The sequence below is a fragment of the Myripristis murdjan genome, chromosome 8, assembly GCF_902150065.1.
Source record: "Myripristis murdjan chromosome 8, fMyrMur1.1, whole genome shotgun sequence".
In the NCBI taxonomy this organism is placed as follows: Eukaryota; Metazoa; Chordata; class Actinopteri; order Holocentriformes; family Holocentridae; genus Myripristis; species Myripristis murdjan.
The window spans coordinates 23,380,107-23,399,440 of NC_043987.1; the positions used below are offsets into that span (position 1 = coordinate 23,380,107).

General features: G+C 40.1%; 2 protein-coding genes across 2 annotated transcripts; one reads left to right on the forward strand and one right to left on the reverse strand.

Annotated features, from left to right (window-relative positions):
• Positions 1-8,422: 8,422 nt before the first annotated feature.
• Positions 8,423-12,351, reverse strand: mrm2 (mitochondrial rRNA methyltransferase 2). The gene is made up of 2 exons (XM_030059095.1): positions 11,945-12,351; positions 8,423-9,991 (listed from the first exon to the last, which is right to left on the reverse strand). Exons 1-2 carry the CDS (start codon positions 12,243-12,245, stop codon positions 9,561-9,563), a joined length of 732 nt encoding a protein of 243 aa, XP_029914955.1. The 5' UTR covers positions 12,246-12,351; the 3' UTR covers positions 8,423-9,560.
• Positions 12,352-13,274: 923 nt separating this feature from the next.
• On the forward strand, positions 13,275-19,323 carry nudt1 (nudix (nucleoside diphosphate linked moiety X)-type motif 1). Its single transcript, XM_030059025.1, has 4 exons — positions 13,275-13,412; positions 13,527-13,687; positions 15,602-15,747; positions 18,740-19,323. Exons 2-4 carry the CDS (start codon positions 13,536-13,538, stop codon positions 18,910-18,912), a joined length of 471 nt encoding a protein of 156 aa, XP_029914885.1. The 5' UTR covers positions 13,275-13,412; positions 13,527-13,535; the 3' UTR covers positions 18,913-19,323.
• The last annotated feature ends 11 nt before the right edge of the window (positions 19,324-19,334 follow it).

The window sequence follows — 19,334 nt, forward strand, 5'->3', positions numbered from 1 at the left end:
GTCGCCCCCTTCAGCCCAATGAGCACGGAAAGTCAGGCCTTGTTCAGACTGCAGGCAAATCAGATTTGTTTCTCAAAGCTGATCTTTAAGACAGACTGTCTGCACTGTTACTTGCAAGTGAGCAGATCGGGTTTGTGTGTCACCAATCTATGAACACTGATGACGCAGAACAAGGGAGCATGAGAAATGTACAGAAGCCTCCAGCCAAAGTGCTAGCAGACAGTCTGGCTGTCCATGGACTGTTGTTCTCTGTGTTTTCCTCCATGCCACTCACCTAGTAGCTGCATGGACTCGGCTCAGCCGTTGTGATGGACTTTTAACACACTTTGAAATCCTATTTGACCTGCCAGAGCGGCCGGACTGAGATGCACCTGTAGAAATCGGATTGGAAATTGGAGTCGCCAGATGTATAAAACTCATGACTAAAACCTAAAAAAATATACAAATGCATTCTTTTCGTCAGATTTATAAAGCTAGCGTACGCATGGTTCTGTTTTATGAATCTCAGTCTATGTGTAATTGTACATACGTGCACAAGCCTAATGTCCACCCCCACAATCAGCCATAAATGTACGTTGACACACCCTAATTAGCTCATTTCCATATAAATGTTGCCACTCATTCATGTTTTTAGACATGGGAAATAAAAGGACAGCAAGGTCCCTTAACAGCATCAAAGCCGTCATTGCGGTCATTACACACAGCCATTATGCACGGCTCAGCCTATTTATAGCTCATCATAATGACTATTAATTGATCACACATGTGCCTCCAAATAAATCCACCCATTGATCCAGCTGTATAATGTGTGACACAGTGCAACAGGCATATTCTCACTCAAAAATATAACATTTATTTTTAAAAAAGTAAATAGGCTTGTACAAAATCATGCACACACAATGAACTTGGAAATTAACCTCACTTAATGTATTGAAATAATAAAGTTACAATAATAATGTTGCATAAATTCCCACTTCATGTTGTTTTCTACCACTTCTCAACCAGCCTGCAGCCAAAACTCGGTGTATGCATTGTGTGAAGCATACGGAGAAGTATGAACATTCTCACTGCAGGTTTTTTTTTTTTTTTTTTTTTTTAAATACCAATTTCTGAGTAGAAAATAGCGTATGTGTCTCTCTGTGCATATGCAGCATTTATACATCTGGGCCCAGACTTTGTAAAGTCAGTCAAGGCCTTAGTCAATGCCATCTTGACTCACGGCCAACTTCCCTGTCAGGTTTTGTGATGTTATCAGGATGTGTTTAGAAACTAAATCTCTGTTTGTGCTAAGCACCACCCATTTGAGGCCAATGTGCCACAAAAATTCCTCTCTGGCTGATAACCAACATCCCCACCAAGTTTCATGCAAAACCATCCAGTACTTTTGAAGTGAAAGATGGACTGACAGCTAGACAGGGGCAAGCACATAACCCCCTGCCAGAGGTTTTACCTCTTCAGCGGAGGTAACTGCACGGGTTGTTTCACCCTGTCTCCTTTCATTTATAGTGAGGTACCACTGGATAAACTAAAACACTAACACTCATAAAGCACCCTAGTGGCTCACTGGGTGGGACGTGTACTGTTAAGGCCAAGTCCTATTAAGATTATCTCCTACATAGCCTCTAATATTCCACTGCACTGACTCCTGTGACCCCATGACTGGTTTCCCTCCCACAAGAACATGCACAGCAACCTTGGTCAGCCCCAGCAACACTACAGCGATACCCATGGGAAAAGATGCACAAAGTAGCAAGCCCAAAATACCAGAGGTTTTTTTTATGCCTCTCCTTCAGGCAAACATGTTTTGCTGCTGGAGCTTCACTGCCTCTTTCCCCTTGTATTTCACAAAACCAAAGGACCATGGCAAGATATGCTCATTCATTTAACAGCAGGCTGAGATGGCCAGGAAAATGGATGACATTGCAATTTAGAGACAATATCAGAACAATAAAAATGGAAACAAAGAAAATGCACTGCCTGCAGAGGGGGAGCAAGTGCTGTCACAAAACACAAGTTTCCAAGATGGTGGATTCACAGCAGCTGTCCTTCACATGAAAAGCAATAGAAAATGGACCTCAAAAAAAGATTGTTTTCAGAAAATAAAGCCTATACCATGAAATATGAAGCTAACGTGTGGAAAGGTTGCGACTATGCAGAAAGCAGGACAGGACGGGAGACAGATATGGAGACGTTAATGGGACTCAGGTGCTGCTGGTTGTCTCATCAGGCCACCGCTCACCTCTCCCCGCCTCCTGGACAACATTCAGCCCGGCTCTGCTTGCCACATGCATCAATCAGACTGCATAGTGGACTTATCTTTTTCATACCTTTCACATAGATGAATTTGAAAATGCTGCCGTTTCAATTTGTTGCAAAGACTGAACCAGCATGTGATGCCTGTTTTGTTTGTTGAAGTCTCTTCTCCCTTGTTGTTTTGCAAGGCGTTGCTATAAAGAGCCCTACTATATCGTAAAAACTTCCATTCTGAGGAGTTTCATTAATGGCGAATCATGTCTGAGATTCTTATCAAGTCAACTTCAAAGCCATTTTGCAGGTTCCTGTGGCAATAACGCAAAACAAGAAACATCCCAAAGCGAGTTGTGCTTCTGCACACACACTTTCAGAATATTTTCTTAAATCCCAGCTGATTATATGCCCCAAGGGGTAACACTGGTTTGAATCTCATTGCGTATTTTATTTTACACTGCTGCAGAGACAGATAAACATAAAGTGGCTTAAAAAAAATTGAAAAAAAAAAGAAGTAATGATAATCTTTGCTGGTTTCAGTCGTTTATCGTTTTATCGTTTTGTCTTTCAGCATATGAGTGATATGTTGTCTGTGCTGATAGTGCACTGTATGGCACCACTGATAACAGTAATCCACGCTATACTGAAACTGAAAAGTGCTCCATGTTAACACAAGATCCTCAGATTATATGAATATTTAAAATCACAGCTTGACTAGGCCAAAACTCCAAGCCAGTGCAAATATAATTTAAACGTCTTGCATAATGAAGATATTGCTTTTTTTTGTTTTGTTTTGTTTTGTTTTTTTTTCTCATCTCCGTTCATTCATCAACCTCCTGCTGCTTTGCATTCTGAGAGAATGTTCGATGTCGTGCCAAACGTGTTGTCTTTCTCTCCTGCTGGTAGAATGACAACTCCCCCAATAGGTGAAGCTTTGCACCTTCCAGAAATGAAGCAAGTCAACCATAACAACCAGTAGGGCACTGTGGGAGCCCTCAGACAGACGGTCTGATCGGTCTACTATTCTGGATGAGGAAAATAAAACCCAACACAGTGCCTGTGGTTGTACAACCAGCACTCCGCACACTGCTGACATGAACCCTAGGGGCACCTACTGTAGAACGGTGTCAAATTCTGCCTTCAGCATCTTTAGAGAGATTAATGAGCGTATGTACTCCAAAAGACTCCCTTGCTTCCACTCTGGCTTTCTAAGTAATCCAGGGGGGCTTCCAGTCATTACCTGGGATGCTAAGTGGGTGAGATTTACTTCAAAGTCTTGGATTTGATAAACATGGATAATTTATAGAAATTAAATCATAGCATAGCAGCATAAAGGCAGCAAATCTGTATCTACTTCCAGAAAATGAAATGTTACGCCTTGAAAAATTAACAGCACAGGTATAATTTTACCCTAAGGATATATAAAGATTTTCAGCATCAAACATGCAAGATTTCTGGGCTGGATCGTACATGTGTTTCACACCCAGAGCATGTTATTGATTTTATTTTACAAAAGCATAATCAGCATACAACATATTAGCATTTTGCCTGCAGTGTATTGCATATAATGTAATTTCTTCTGGCCAACATGCAAAGGGTTAAATGAAGTAAGATGTCATACAATTAGCCCTTGCACCATCTGTCTTCTGCCCAGTGCTCATTCCCAGTTGTAGCTCCTGATTTATCTACCCACCAGCTAGCAGATCGGCTCCACAATCCCCAGAAGATAGCTACCCACCTGTCCCATGACAAGTTAATTAAATGGGAAAGAAAACAAAAATCCAATTAAATCTTATATTTCATATGTCTAGTCTCTGCTCTGCTCTTTACACAGAGCGCTCATACTGGGAAATATGTGCTCCTGCTACAGCCTCAGTTCCTGTGTAATGATGATGGTCCATCAAAAACAAAATCAAAGTTATCCTTGCTTTGTCCTATCTCTGACCTAGTACAAAAACTTGTGAGCATTGCTAAACTCAAGTGGAAACATTTGAAACACAGCCCTTCATGTTATTTTGAGATGTTTGTTGCAGCTTGCCAGTGAATAAATAATGCTGGGAAGGAAGCACTTAGTACTGACAGTGTCAGGGTTTGGGGTTGGATTCCCCCTGAGGTCACTATGACAAAACTGTGTGCCCTTTTGATATGGCACTCTTGATGAAAAGGTTTGTGTGTTCATTTTGAGCCTATTATATTGGACACCACTGGTCCAATTTTGACCAAACTTGGGATAATGGTTCTCACCACTGAGTTCTGACATTCAGAAAATTACACTGATGACCCAAATGGTAGTCCATTTGTTTGTCCAAAGTTTGTCATGTCTGATAACTTAGACAGACTTTAGGAGCTTCTTTGAGTGATTCATCCCACCACTGCATTTACACTAAGGCTGATATGATAAAATGTGCTGTGGTTATGAGTCAAAAGTACCTTAAATGTTACTGACATGCAAAGGTTTTACTCTTAGCTTTACAGATTTTTACTAATCAACCACAACCATGGTACACAGCATAAAGAGACTAACCTAGCCTATATATATATATATATATATATATATATATATATATACTACAGTGGCCACTTTACCAGGTCCACCTATACAATCCAATACAATCCAATAAAACTGTTCTGCCATAAAGTTTACTTGTATGATGCCTGTAATGCTCAGGTTTTCTTTTTGCCACAGTAATAGAGGTGTTCATACAATTCTATGTTTGGCATTGAGCTCATAGTTAGTGCTGCTATTGTACAGGACTGCATTTTATTGAGAGGTGTTTCCACTATTCTGTCCCCCTCATTTATATAAATACACAGGAGAAAAAATTAGAAACACCTCTCAATATAATGTAGTCCAGTACAAGACCTCTGCAAACCACAACCTCAGTAATAAACATAGAATTAAATTGACACATTCTCGACTTTGTCAACAAAAACTAAAACATTATAAACTTTCTTAAAAGGTAGAATTTATGGCAGAGCTGTTGCACTGAACTGCATTAGATTGCACAGGTGGACCTAATAAAGTGGACACTAAGTATATATATTACTAAATACATTACCATTTATGTATAGTGTTTTGAGAGTGTTTTGCTGCGTGATTGTATGTTAATTTTGAGAACATGGACAGTCTTCATTAGCATTTTTTCCTGAAAATATACAAATTACTATTCCAAACCAATGCCATGTAGCTCAGCTAACACAACACATTTTGCTTGGGCTCGCTGTCAAACAGCAACTGGCCAAACAGAATTGGCCACTTTTTGGTGTTAAATCTCTTGTTATTCAGATTGGAAAGGCTAGATTTGGTGCTGTGCTTGTGACCCATTCCTGCTTGAATGAAGTGTATAGACGTGATCCGATGCAAGTCGATAGATGGGAGCCCAGCTGTTGCCAGTTCTGTGAAGCAAATTAAACTTCATTTGAGCCAGTAGACCCTCCACCAGTAGCCAGTCCAGCTCTTTGAAGTGGCTCCTGCTGACACCAGCCATGGGGCCAAGTCCTAATATGACCCGGACTGGTTTGTTCTAAAATGCCTCAAGCTTCTTTTCCACCACCACAGATAGAGCCTCATACTGAGATAAAATTGCATAATCAGAATGACACTGCACAGGGCTTGATGCTAATAACCTGGCGCAGTCCTTGTCTAGGAGATTAGCCTCTCTGGCCAAAAACTATGTTGTGGAGTTGACCCTATCTAGAACCTTCATTGTCTCTTTCCCACTGCCATCGAAATGCAACCCAAGCGTGTAAAGACACCAGTGTTTGGGCAAACCAAGCAGATTTCTAGATTCACCCAAATTACATGTGGTCAGTCTTTTCACAAAGAAATAGGTTGTATAGCAAAAAGGCATCAGATTCATACTCGTGCATGAGCTGACCTGTAGAAAACCTTAAGAGCAGAAAGATCAAGAGGAGATCCCTTAAATATTCACAATATTCACTGGCGTGTCCTTTTGTATGATAATGCAAGGCAAGTTACAACATTTCCTGGAAGCCTTTGGCTGATTCCAAGATGCTTCATGGTGTGAAATGGACTGGAGCGCTGTGGCTGTAACTTGGCAACGTCATGTTTGAACAGGTATGGATATTTAATTGCATGCTTCATTTTACCCTCCCAAATCCCCGAAGCTCCGTTGTTTACAGAGAAATTTGTCATTTGTACCAAATAGCTTGTGAAAACATCAGCATAACTGAAAGTGGTGCCAATAGAGAGAGGTGCAGCCGCAGAGTCCCGAGATTTCAGGTTCATTTATCTAAAGATGGTATGAAATTATCATGATAATGGTAATCATTGCCTTGTGTCCATGAATGCCTTCTTGGCTCCGCTGACTAACATCTGAGGGTATGCTTGGGGAATGATGAATGTTGTCAGTCGAGCAATTCATTTTGGCAGCACAGGTCAGCCAAGGGAATGAAAGGCAAGATGGTTAGAGATATTACCATTTCTTTAATTTCCTGTCAATTTAAGACTTCTGGAGGGGCTTGATATTAGAAAATACTTTGTTTTTGTTATGGAGACAGAGCTGAACGGAAAAAATAAATAGATGAAAAAACATTCCTTCTTTCGATATTCACCAACTTTATAAACTCGGACAGACAACAGACAGGCAGGCAGGCAGACAGACAGACAGACAAACAAATAGACAGACAGATAGATAGATAGATAGATAGATAGATAGATAGATAGATAGATAGATAGATAGAACTAATCCTGATTTCCAACCAGTTAAGGGCTTTCCAATTCTAAGTCGACAGGGTTTCGGCACAAGAGCAAATAAAGCCAGACAATGCAGGAGGAAGCAGGTATATTTATTAAGAGCTCACAAGTGAATGCATTTCTATTCATGAAACCCTCTTGTCAGAACCCCCTTCCTCACAGAATGTGTTTAAATGCACTGAATATTCCAGATAGTGGCTCATACCCCGATTAAGGTCATAGTCAGTATTAGCTGTTTATATGCATCCTCATATCCCCGTCGTGAATATCCCCTCACACATAAATTGACAGAATATTTCAAAAACTCCTATGGAGAACGGACGTACGCTGAGCACAATGACCACCAGTAAATGGGATAAGGCTTTACGGGCTAATATCCTTGTTAAAATTTTATAATCGTATTATAGTCTTTTTTAATCAGCATGATGTTATCCAGTAGATTGTAAATGGGATATGATGTACATCCTGAGTGTTGACCCTTCTAATGCTCAAATACTAAATTTCTCCTCAGGTGTTAATAAAGTACTTCTGATTCGGATACTGAAAAATGAATTCTAATGTAGCAGAAAATAAAGTTTATTTTCAAAATACAGGTTTATTTTCAAAACACAGGTGATATTACAACATCTCTGGATCATATCTGAATTTAAAATGTGCCGCTCTCCAACTGCTTCCCACTCTCCTAATTTACCAATATTTACATTTGAACCAGCAGCTGGCCATATAAGAATGAATTAACCTGCGAATGAATCATCATTCATCCCAAGCCCCGAGTGTTCAGCTCCAGTGGAATTTACATAAATCCCACAGTAATTCTGGAATAATTTTAATCTAAATGGCAAAGAGCTGAATAATCAACAAGTAATGAGAGGTAAAATTGGTCATCTGTTCACGTCTTTCTCTATCCGCTTCATCAACAGGCATGGCCCTTTCTATTCACTCCAAACAATCATCTTTAGAGCTCAGTTCCCCTTCTATTAAGTTAATTTCACCAGAAGCATGAATGTTTCAGTACATATCACTCATCAGGAAAGGCCAAATAGCAGGCTTTAGTCATCTGTTCATGTGAACCATCTCTTTTCTCTGCTGCCGTAAATGCAAATGCTGTCATGATTAGGTTTCAATTTTTCATTTAATGGGATGATCAGGCTTTAAAAAAAAAAAAAAAAAAAAAAAATCATTGTAAGACTAATCTGATTTCAGTAACAATATTAATACACTGGTAATTTGAAAGACATTTGCCCAATGAAAAAAAAAAAATGTTATTCCAGTCAGACCTGAGCAGCTGAATAACTGCATAAAACTCAAGACCGTCTATTCAGGAGAAATGTAAAAACACTACATTAGAAGATATTTTGTGACAGTTTGACTAAATTACTTCCATTTATATATACTTCTGTCTGGTTTGAGGCTTGATTCTAGCTAGATCTAATGCACTTCTTGAGCATAAGAGGATTGCAGATTAGCATTTGTAAAGCACCTCTTCTCACTTGGAGATTGAACAGGGTGTTTTTTTTTTTTTTATCCATGATATGCACAGCATTCATAAAACATATTACACATAACATCCTCGAAATGTTGCTTGGTTATGAGGGCCATTATTAAAACTGCAAAAGGAGTCACTGTCTTTGAAGTCACAGAAGAGCAATGTGTACATAACACGGCGAAGACACGGCAACACTACCTTTGCGAGGCTTATGTGACATTAACTACCACTGCATTTTGTAATATAAATCATATATGTGCCTCACACTAACACTAGGCAGCTCTGGTAGATATTCAATTTCATAACCTGCAGCAGCTTCCAACTCTGGTCAGAATAGAATCAGATGAAGCATAAAAGACGAAAAAAAAAAAATAGAACAAACAATTCCCAAAGTACTCAGCACAATCATTTCAAGGGAAATCTACGAGGGGAATCTGCAGATAGTCCGAAGGAAATGGACATCTCTCTGCTATCAGAGAGCAAGCCCAGCAACGCTTGTAGTGTGCCAGGCTTCAATATCATCACTCTTTTTCATTAGTCATGCTGTGTATGACTTTTTATGTATTAGATTTTCCCTTTATAAGCTCTTAATGAGAGAATGATTACATATTTCTACATGGCTGGCAGTGCAAATTATTAGCATAGGCACCACTGGTAAATGACTTTCTGGAACAAAACAAATACCACACTGACTTTGTGGAATAAACACTGTGAGGCAAACAATAACGTCAGGGAAAACGCTACATTTTGCTCTTGAGGAATATCACACTGATGATTCTTGCATAGGTTTTATTACCCGTTTAGTGTTGAACTTTGTAGGGATAAAAAATAAATAAATAAATAAATAAAAAAACCTACACAGAGAAAGAGGCCCTCATTATTGTTGTGGATATCTGCGTTCACTGCTGAGCCTTATTGATGCCTCAAGACTGCCACCTTCTGGTGAACGTCTGTACCAACATGTGAGCCTTTTTCTTTTCCCAAGTTCTCCTCACTACTGTTGATGATATAGCATTTAACACTTTGGTGAAATTCAAGACAGTTTCTGACCAGATTATTCATTGGGGTGAAGGAAATTAGGAGCATGTACATCAGAAAATTACACTGCAGTCATTTTATTGGCTTTTTATACATTCTAGCAAGAAAATACAGCTCAGCCGAGTCCTTTCTGCTGGCTTTTGGCTTTAAAATCTTGACACTGCCAAAGACACTGGACAGCTTCTCCTGGAGTTTATGTGCAAGGATCCCGTCCCAGTATTTACAAACCAGAGCGCCCCCTGGCTGTAAAATCTTCTCAGCCAAGTCCAGTAGAGTGAGACACATATTGATGAGTTTCTCATGGTCCATGTCTTTGTAACCGCTGGCGTTGGGCGCCATGTCACTCAGGATGACGTGCGCTTCGCCGTTCGGGAGCAGATCCAGCAGCCGGGCGTGTGTCGCGGGGTCAGTGATGTCATGGTTGGACAGGAACTGGACGCCATCGAGAGGCGCTATATTGAGCAGGTCGATCCCAATGACTGTACCACGGCGCAATTCTGGATCTGGGGTGGAAAGAAAGCACTTACTTTGAATTTTTAAGTTCAATTTCCTGCCATCAAAATGTTTGCCAGGCTTAACACAAAGGGTAGAAATACAATGAGCATTATTGAAATGGGCCACAACAGGATAATCGAGATCTTTCCTACAAATTTAAGTCTTTTGCTCACTGATCTGTTGTTTGACTTGTCTAGAGGTCTTGTCTGCATAAACTAAACCACATGGACAACAAATCAAATCAAACAAAGATGTATGACACAAGTAGAGCCACATGTGATAATGCTCTCTATAGGGAATTTCTTGTCTGTATGAGAGTGACAAAAATGAGAATTTACATGTGCGGTTAATGTGTGGAGTTTACACACTGATAGTTCCCACTAGTAATAGGACTAATTAGCATTTGGGAGGGGGTTACTTCATTTGTACTGGATTGTAAATTAGCAGGGACCAACAAATCTCTTGGGTGTCTAAACCATTTTTAACATAAAAAGAAGGAGGTTTTAAGTGTAGAAAATGGTTCTTGGTCAGATCGCATGTGAATCGAGGGAGAATGCTGTCACATAGGTAACTGAAAGACTTACTTTTTTCATGTTAAAAGGTATAATGACAAGCAGGATCCACTCAAATCCATCCTGTAGGCCTTGTCAATACAGTCTGATCAATACCGCCACTTATAATATCAGATCAACGGCCTCAGTAAAGACTGATCCCTCAAAGATGTGGGATCAAACTCGAGGCTAGCAATGCGTTGTGATTAGTCTCTCTCTGATGCACAGTGGGACAAAGGCACCCTTCATTTTTACAAGCCCACACATCCCAAAAGCTGACATTTTCTGCTCTGTATTTGAGCGTTCATTTTACATCGTCATCAAAGCCATGCAGACACAAAGCTGTGTAGCTCCTCATTAATGAACTGTTATTGAATGTTTTGACATTGGCTGGCCTTGGTTTAGTCCCATTCTATATCTTGTCTCCTCTTCATTAAATTTGTAATAGGACCACTTGCCGTTATCTCTTGTCACTGTAGTGTAATTTTCTTGTTTAATATTAGTATGGAGTTTCTTTGTAGAAAAAAACTCTTATAAATTTAATACTTTTTGGTAAGGAGCTCACCAGTTATTTAGCTCTTCTGTGATCTTCAGCTAAACCATATTTTCCATGTCTATATATTGATATTCTGTACCTTTTATTGATTTGTCATTTGGTTTGAGGATTTTTGCATGTTATTAGTGATTGCTTGTCTTACCAGGCACACTCATTATGGAGACCCGGTCTACCGTTGCCCATAGATGTAATATGTCTCCTGTTATTGACCATCTTAACAGGGAGCTCCTGTGACTGTGAACTCATGTGATTGCTTGTCTGACAGTCCCTAAATACACACCATAATGTGTCTTTACTTATTTGATGCCTGACAAAATGTTGCTCATTTGATTCCCAACAAATGCCTGACAGTTTACTTTAAAATTAACAGTAAAATTACCTTTTCATAATGGTGTTTGAATACATGCAATTGCTTGCAACTTAATAACTGTATAATGACACAATAAAAACACTTTTCACAGATTGACAGCTTTTTCAAACAAAATGATTAGAACAAGGATACAATAAAGTATAATTTAACCATATGCACCAATTAAATATAATCATTTACTGTCTTTCAGTAAACAAACACTGTGAAGAAATCGTGGATTTGAGTTATCATGATGTGCAACTCTGTGATCTAAATTACTGATAAACATCAAATATTAAGTTTTTTTTTTTTTTTAATGATTTTTTTTTTTTTCTCCTGTTGCCTGTTACCACGCATTTCAATGTGATGCGCATCAGTTTGATCATTTGATTTGACAGAGCATAATTATATAAACCATAGGCTAAAGTTTCTCATGATCATGCTGGTATTAATTTTGCTGTACACCATGTGGGACTTGTTTCTAAAGCCACTCTCCTCCACTCACCTGCCCCGGCTGCGTTGACCCTCTGCAGGGCGACCTGGCTCCAGGCGCCCGGCGCGGCTCCGCAGTCCACCACGCTCAGTCCGGGCTGCAGGATCTTGTGTTTGTCGTCGATCTCCAGCAGCTTGAAGGCGCTTCTGCACCGAAAACTGTGGACGTGAGCCGCTTTGACGAACGGGTCGCTGATCTGCCGCTGCAGCCAGCGCTGCTCCGCCGGGCTCCTGCCCTTCAGCCTGATAGGAGTTTTCTTCAGGAGGCTCAGGGAGGAGTGCACACACCTCCTCTGTACACACACACCCCACATTATCCTCAGACAGCAGCCGGGTGTCCACTGCGCCTGGTCTGTCTCTGAAGACAACTTGCCATTGGTCGAGGGGGGACTCTGTGTGTACTTCCTGTGCTTCCCCTGCCTGCAAAACACTGAAATAAAAGTTCCTGCTACAGGTTTCCTTTGACTCGCACAAATGCACACATTTCCTCAATTGTTTTGATAAAATGTGAAGTGTGTGGTTACGAGGAAAAATTAGACTACTTTTGGTGTGTGTGTGTGTGTGTGTGTGTGTGTGTGTGTGTGTGTGTGTGTGTGTGTGTGTGTGTGTGTGTGTGTGTGTGTGTGTGTTTCATTTTGCACGTTGTTGAATTAAAATGTATGAGCGGTAATTCCATTTCAACATCAACTCAGTAACTGTATATTTTCGGTCTGAAATGCGTAGTACATTATATTACTGTTGTGAAATAGGCTACAGTAAGCAACCATCATTAAATACAACATTAAATACACACCAGGGGCAAACAGGAAGACAAAGGCAAATTAGAAAGACAATAAAATATGACACTAAAGACAGTAGTTTGTAAAATATATAAGTAAAAGTAAAAAGAGGGTAAAATCAGAGATCAATAAGAATAATAAAATATGAGAGAATTAGTAACAAGCAAACAAATAAATACATAAACAATAAACATAACAACAGTTACACTAATTAAAACCAAAATTCAACAAATAAATTAATACGTTACGAATAAATAATTATGCTTGTGTCCCTTAAAACATCCCATTTATTATCCCCATATGCCTGATCAGTTTGATACGACTTTGGCATATGTGCGCCCTGCACATATGCCAAAGTTAAATTACAATTTACATCAAGCTTTATGTCAGCCTACATCTGCCTATAAAATTGCGTGCAAAGTCCGTCCAGGTGGGTCAAATTCAACCTACCAACTATTGCCTTCACCCCAGCCTCTTCTTAATGGGTTTTATGCTCAGCCTATTTCTACATGGTTTCATGAAAGCTGTTTCCAGTCGAGCACATTTCAAAGTAACGCATTTCCACTGAACCTTCAAAATAATGCAGCCGCGCAATGTGCCATGTGATACTTTACGCGGTAACCATCCACAACAAACTCAGGATAGCCTCCATTGCAGTTTGAAAACACCCGTCTTTGGCCTCTCATTGCGTGAAACCTGCAGGTAATGCAGTATTGAGTGTTGTAATGAGTTTAGCACTGCAGCTGAGTTCCTGCTTAAATCAGTGTCAGAGTTTTGATGCAGGCTTCATGGCTTCATGGCTTCTCCTCCCCGCAGGCAGGTGAGATGCTGAGCTCCAAGCTGCTGACCCTGGTGCTGGTGGTCCGGCCGGGCAGGGTGCTGCTGGGCATGAAGAAGAGAGGCTTTGGAGTCGGGAAATGGAATGGCTTCGGGGGCAAAGTTCAGCCTGGAGAAAGCATTGAAGATGCTGCAAGGAGGTCGGTTCATCCTGGAGCCGCCTCCTGTCATTTCCCTGAGACGAGCACTTTTTTTCATGTTTTATGTTGTTAAAGTCGAGATGATTGTCTTGTTCTTGGTTAAAGACTCTGCTGAGATGCTGTGTGAATTCACTGAAGAAAACCAGCAGATTAAGCATCAGTATGATTTTTATTATGGGTATAATGTTATGTAAGTCATAGTGCCTGTTTTAATGAACAGATTCATCACAACAGTGCGCAGAGGGGGTAAAGCTTGAAAAGTCAGTGTGCATTGGACAGTTTGGGCATTACAGCTCTACTGCACAGGAGAAGTACAGGTGTGTGATAAAATTAAAGGAAAAACTTAGCCTACATAAAGTGTCTTAGTAAAAAGTTTTGGGCCACCAGCAGCTACCAGAACAGCTTAAATGGCTTACCAACCCCCCAATTTATCAGTCATTTGTTTCACTGGTTCTGGTTCCCTACAGTGTGCCATATACAGACAGGTGGCAAATTAAAATAACAACCAACATAAGTGTTTTAGTAAGGTGTTGGGTCACCATGAGCCGCCAGAACAACTTAGAAATGCCTTGGTGTGAGTCTCCAAGTCTCTGGAGCTCCACTGGAGCGATGGAGCTCCATTCTTCCAAAAGTTATTGTACATAGAGAGAGATATTACAGTAAGGTTGTTGAATAAAAATGCACATTTGAGAGTTCAGCGGTGCTAAATCCATAGTAACTGGTCTACAGAGATGTGGAGGATGTTGTCAGATGAGTCATCCTTCACTGTATTCTCTGGACAGGTGAACAAGTATCTGTGTGGTGTGTTCACCGAGAGACTGATACAGACCTGAACGCTGGACCCCTTCAGAGAGGGCGTCCACAGACTCTGTTACACTGTGGGGGGGCATTTTCCTGGTACAATTTGAGTTGTCCTCCGTAGAGGGAAGATTCACTGCAAATCAAGACAAATTACTCTGAGTGATCACCTTTATCCTGTGAGAAAACATTTCGGTCTCTTCCAGGATGATGATGCCTCCCTTCCACAGGGCAGGAGGGCTCACTGAATGGTTAGGTGAGGATTAAAATGGTGTAAATCATGATGCTGTGGCCTTCAGTCACCACATCTCAACCCAACTGAACACCTATGGTAGGACCAACAGTGCTCTCCACCACCATCATCAAACAACCAAATGAGGGAATATCTTTTCAGAGACTTGGAGAATCTAAGCCTGTGAGCACTGACGCTGTTGTGGCGGCTCATGGTGGTCCAACACCTTACTAAGTCACTCATGTTGGTTGTTACTTTAATTTGTCACTTGTCTGTATATGGCACACTGCAGGGAAGCGGAACTCAGTGAAAGAAATGGCAGTGGCAATGGTTTGTAAGCTTTACATATAAATGTTTCTTAAAGATAGACAGCGTCTGATTCCTAGTCACCAGCAGGAAGGCCATCCTGTAGAAAAACAACTCTGCCTCACGCTGTTTCCTCTCAAATGTGAGGAATGACAAGGAGTCCTGCAGTGTGTGTGTGTGTGTGTGTGTGTGTTTCAGGACGGTGTTGGTGGACTTGTTATTCTGACAGAACCCTTTGGGGTAGACAGAGGTCTGATAAGAGTTATTTGCTATAGTGTAAAATGAGCTTTTTGTTTTTGTCTGCATTCAGACAAAAACCGGTATTTGATGTCTGAGGTACAGGATTCAATTTTTTACCCCTTGGTACTCGAGCTGATGTCAGAATAGACTTTTAAATAGGCATACATGTATCCACATTGAATATTACTGCTTTAATCTCTTGCTTGCTTTTATAGTCTTTACAAAGTCTGTGTCAAGTGTACAGGGACACTTACTTTAAAAAATCCACTTAATCAGTCCATCCTGGACACAATCCTCTCTTGTGAACCTGTATTTGTCATCGTATCTGTATTTTTCAGAGAGCTGCTAGAAGAAAGCGGCCTCACCGTGGATGCCCTTGAGAAGATCGGCAATATAAAGTTTGAATTTGTCGGAGAGACGGAGCTGCTTGATGTCCATATTTTCCGAGTTGACACTTACAACGGCGAGCCCACAGAATCAGATGGTATGTTTTCCATTGTTCCGCATTAAACTATGCAGACCGTGCAAGATGGTTGTCTTAAAAGAGGCATACTGGCATCATAAAGGAGTTTTTTTTCTCTCATCTTCTGTTGGTCTGTCTCCTTGCATAGACACCTTGTGTTTACATCCTAACTATTCAAACAGGCCTGTTTTAGTTTCAGCTTGTGATAACCTGAAGGGTCACATTCACATCACAGTTGAAAGTAATGCACCATGAGTGGAAAACTTCCTCAGGTAGGAGGCTGTATGCACCACCTATGGGGCACTTTTGACAATTTCCCAAGTGAGAACTGATAGAGGCAACAATTACCACCATGATCGATGTGTTTTTATGATGCACTTTGAAGACGCTATGGCTGCTTTCACACAGCAGGTGAAAGTTACCCAATTCAGATTTTTTTCCTCATATCTGATCTTCACATTGATCTTTGCATGTGACCCATATCTGACATCAGCGTGGACAGATGTGCACCATGACTTCTTACTTACTGATTTGCACGACAGCCCATCATCACAGTTAATACAAGCAGGCATTCATTTATTGGATTGTTTGCTGTGGTAAAAGAGGTGTGATGGCAGTCTGTCAGCTGTTCAGGCTGAGGTCAAGAAGGCAAAAACTTAGTAAACTCATGTCTCCCTGTTGCTGTTACTGTCATCCTCCATGTTTTGTTTGGCTGACAATGTGAATAATGATGCTCTGACAGTGATGTGAGCATGCTCAGTGGGAGAAAGTCACATGAACTCTGATCTGACCGTTCACACAGCAGGAATCATAGACATATCTGATACAGGACGCCATATGAAAGCGGCTCAAATAAGCATTGAAATAGTCAGATTCAGTGTCATTTTTTTGCTGCTCACACTTGTATAAAAAAATCAGATCTCTACCACAGTTTAGGAAAACTCACATCTAGGCCACCAGCTGTCTGAATGTAGGCTATGGACAGTATATTGATTATATGTTGATATTATGATATCAGACTAGATATTGTGGGGTTTTGGGTGTCATAATATTGTAGTATGGCATTACAGAAAAGGGTTGCAATCATCTGAACTACTTAGACTGTCCTGTCCTGGTATTTGCCTCTTATCTGCTTTATCATCATATCCATATTGCTAATGATTGTTTATCAAAAATCTATTGTCTGTATCTGTCTTATGAAAGCACCAAGTTTGTGGTTTGTGGGTGTAAATATAACTGAATCTCTAGCCACTGAAGATGTAGTGAGTGTGCACTCACTCAGTAATGCTGCAAAGTGTAACACCTCTTTTACATTACCCAGAGGTATGGTGCTTCTGATATTGATTATTGCCTTTTACTTCTAGGAGTGATGGCCAAATGAGCTGCTTTTTAGTAGTAATATGTCCAAGGCGATGCTTAAATTTATCTGTTTTAAAACAAAATAGACCATATTGTTCCCTTTGAGCACATCGACTGAAACACTCGTCCCCGAACGTTTGCACAGACGTGACTGCGAGCGAGGAGAGCACATTACAGGAACCTGAGGGAACAGCAGCAGAGGGAAAAGAGGCTCCAGGCTTGTCCTTGAGGCTGGCGCAAAGTACAGACCTTGAGTTGCCTTAAAATACTCCGAGGAGAGAAGAGGTGGAGGGAATGCAGAGACCCTGAATTGATCAGTACTTTCTTGAGGAGTCAGTCAAGTCAAATGGGTGAAGTCCAGGCTAATACAGGTAGAAAAGTCCGGCTGAGCGAGGAGACAGACATCAGCAGAGTCTGGAGGGCAGAGAGGTCAAGCAGGGAAGATCAGTGGGAAGAAAGCCTGAGTGAAATGGACAGAGAATAGAAATCTGTTAACTTCGACTTCAAAATAGTGCCAGACACACTTGAGGGAACAGTTTAGAATAAATGTGGGAGATATTATCCGACAATGAAGTGGAGGGTCTAGAGTTCACTAGAAATCGAGAGGATAGTGTCAGAACCAAAGAAGTCTAGACGAATGATCATTTTGTCCCATTGGAAATCATGAATTTTCAATTTTACAAATGTACTGCATACATTTTCAATATAAATGGGATCTCTTATCATATTTCCAAGCGATACATCAAATGTTCCCATTTATAGGAAAGGCAGAATTTGTTGATAAATATATAGGTCTATTTTGGTTAAACATAAATTGTCTTTGTAATTACACATTTTTCAGAGAAATACAGAAAATGATTCCAAAGTTGAATATGGTTAGGGTTTTCTTCCCCTTGGAAAGATGAAGTTTCATGTAAGAATTATGCGTTTAGTCCACTCTCATCGCATGGGAGAAAAAGGCCATTTTTTTTAAAATCCCTCACAATTGACTTAATAATTATGTTTTTATCTTGTAATTGTGACCATATATCTCAGAAATCTTTCTGTTTTTCAGTTGTGACTTAACTCAAAATTTAGCTTTGTTTGTTTTTTATGAATCTCACAACTCAAGTTGCAATTGTGAGCAGGGAAAAAAAATCACAACTCTGGCTTCTTAAGTCACAACTGTGTCAGAATCTCATAATTTTGCATCATGATGATAAAAACGTGAGGAAAAGCTCAACATTATGAGTCAGTGACTCCCAATTATGAGGAAAAATGGATTTCCATATGCAATTGTGGCTCTCCAGTGTACAAAACAAGTCATAACATTTTCGGGACGAACATCATTTCCTCCATTAAAGACACAAACTATATATAATATTTCCTGTAAAATTGTAACTAATCTAAAACTGAAATGTGTTTTTGCACTTAAGAAACATCTCTATTTTACACAATACCAGATAAAGATGCAAGGAATTATTTATTAGTACAAATAAATGGGTGCAGTTACATTTGCATTGGTGGATACACCTTGAAACACCATGAATAAAAAGTGGAGATGGGTGTTAAACTATGATCCCGACATTTTCTGTAAAAGCAGATTCATAGATGATAAAGGCTCAGTGTCGTTTTTGTGAGGTTTACTAATCATTTTCTTCTTTTTTTTTTCTAGAGATGAGGCCTCAGTGGTTTGAGTGTGACAAAATACCCTTCAGTCAAATGTGGGCAGATGACATCATGTGGTTTCCTCTGATGCTTCAGAAGAAGAAATTCAGAGGCTATTTCAAGTTCCAGGGCCATGACGTGATCCTCAGCCACGAGCTGGAGGAGGTGGAGGAGCTCTGAGATAACGTGGCAGGCCCGCGTTACCGGTGATGAGACACAAAAAAAAAAGATTTGTTCTTTGCATGCCCAACAGTTTGAGTTCTCTGTTCAGTTTCATTTGCGGGAGGACGTGGAAAGTCCCCGAGGATTCAGCAAAACCATGAAAACAGTTCCTTTTTTAATTCCTCAGAAAAAATGACGACGGTTCTTTTTTTTTTTTTTTCTTAATGTCAAATGACTTTGTGTTATCCAAAAAAATCAAAGCAGCAGTTTTTTGTCAGTTTATTTTGTTGCAATGCACAAATCAGCAAGGTCTTTTTGACCTTTTTATCATGACAATATTTACATAACATCTACAATGTAGCTGTATTTCATATTGTATTTGAGCACATTCACTTCATTTGATTTCAAATACATTTTTGTCAAAACAAATACGTTTCGAG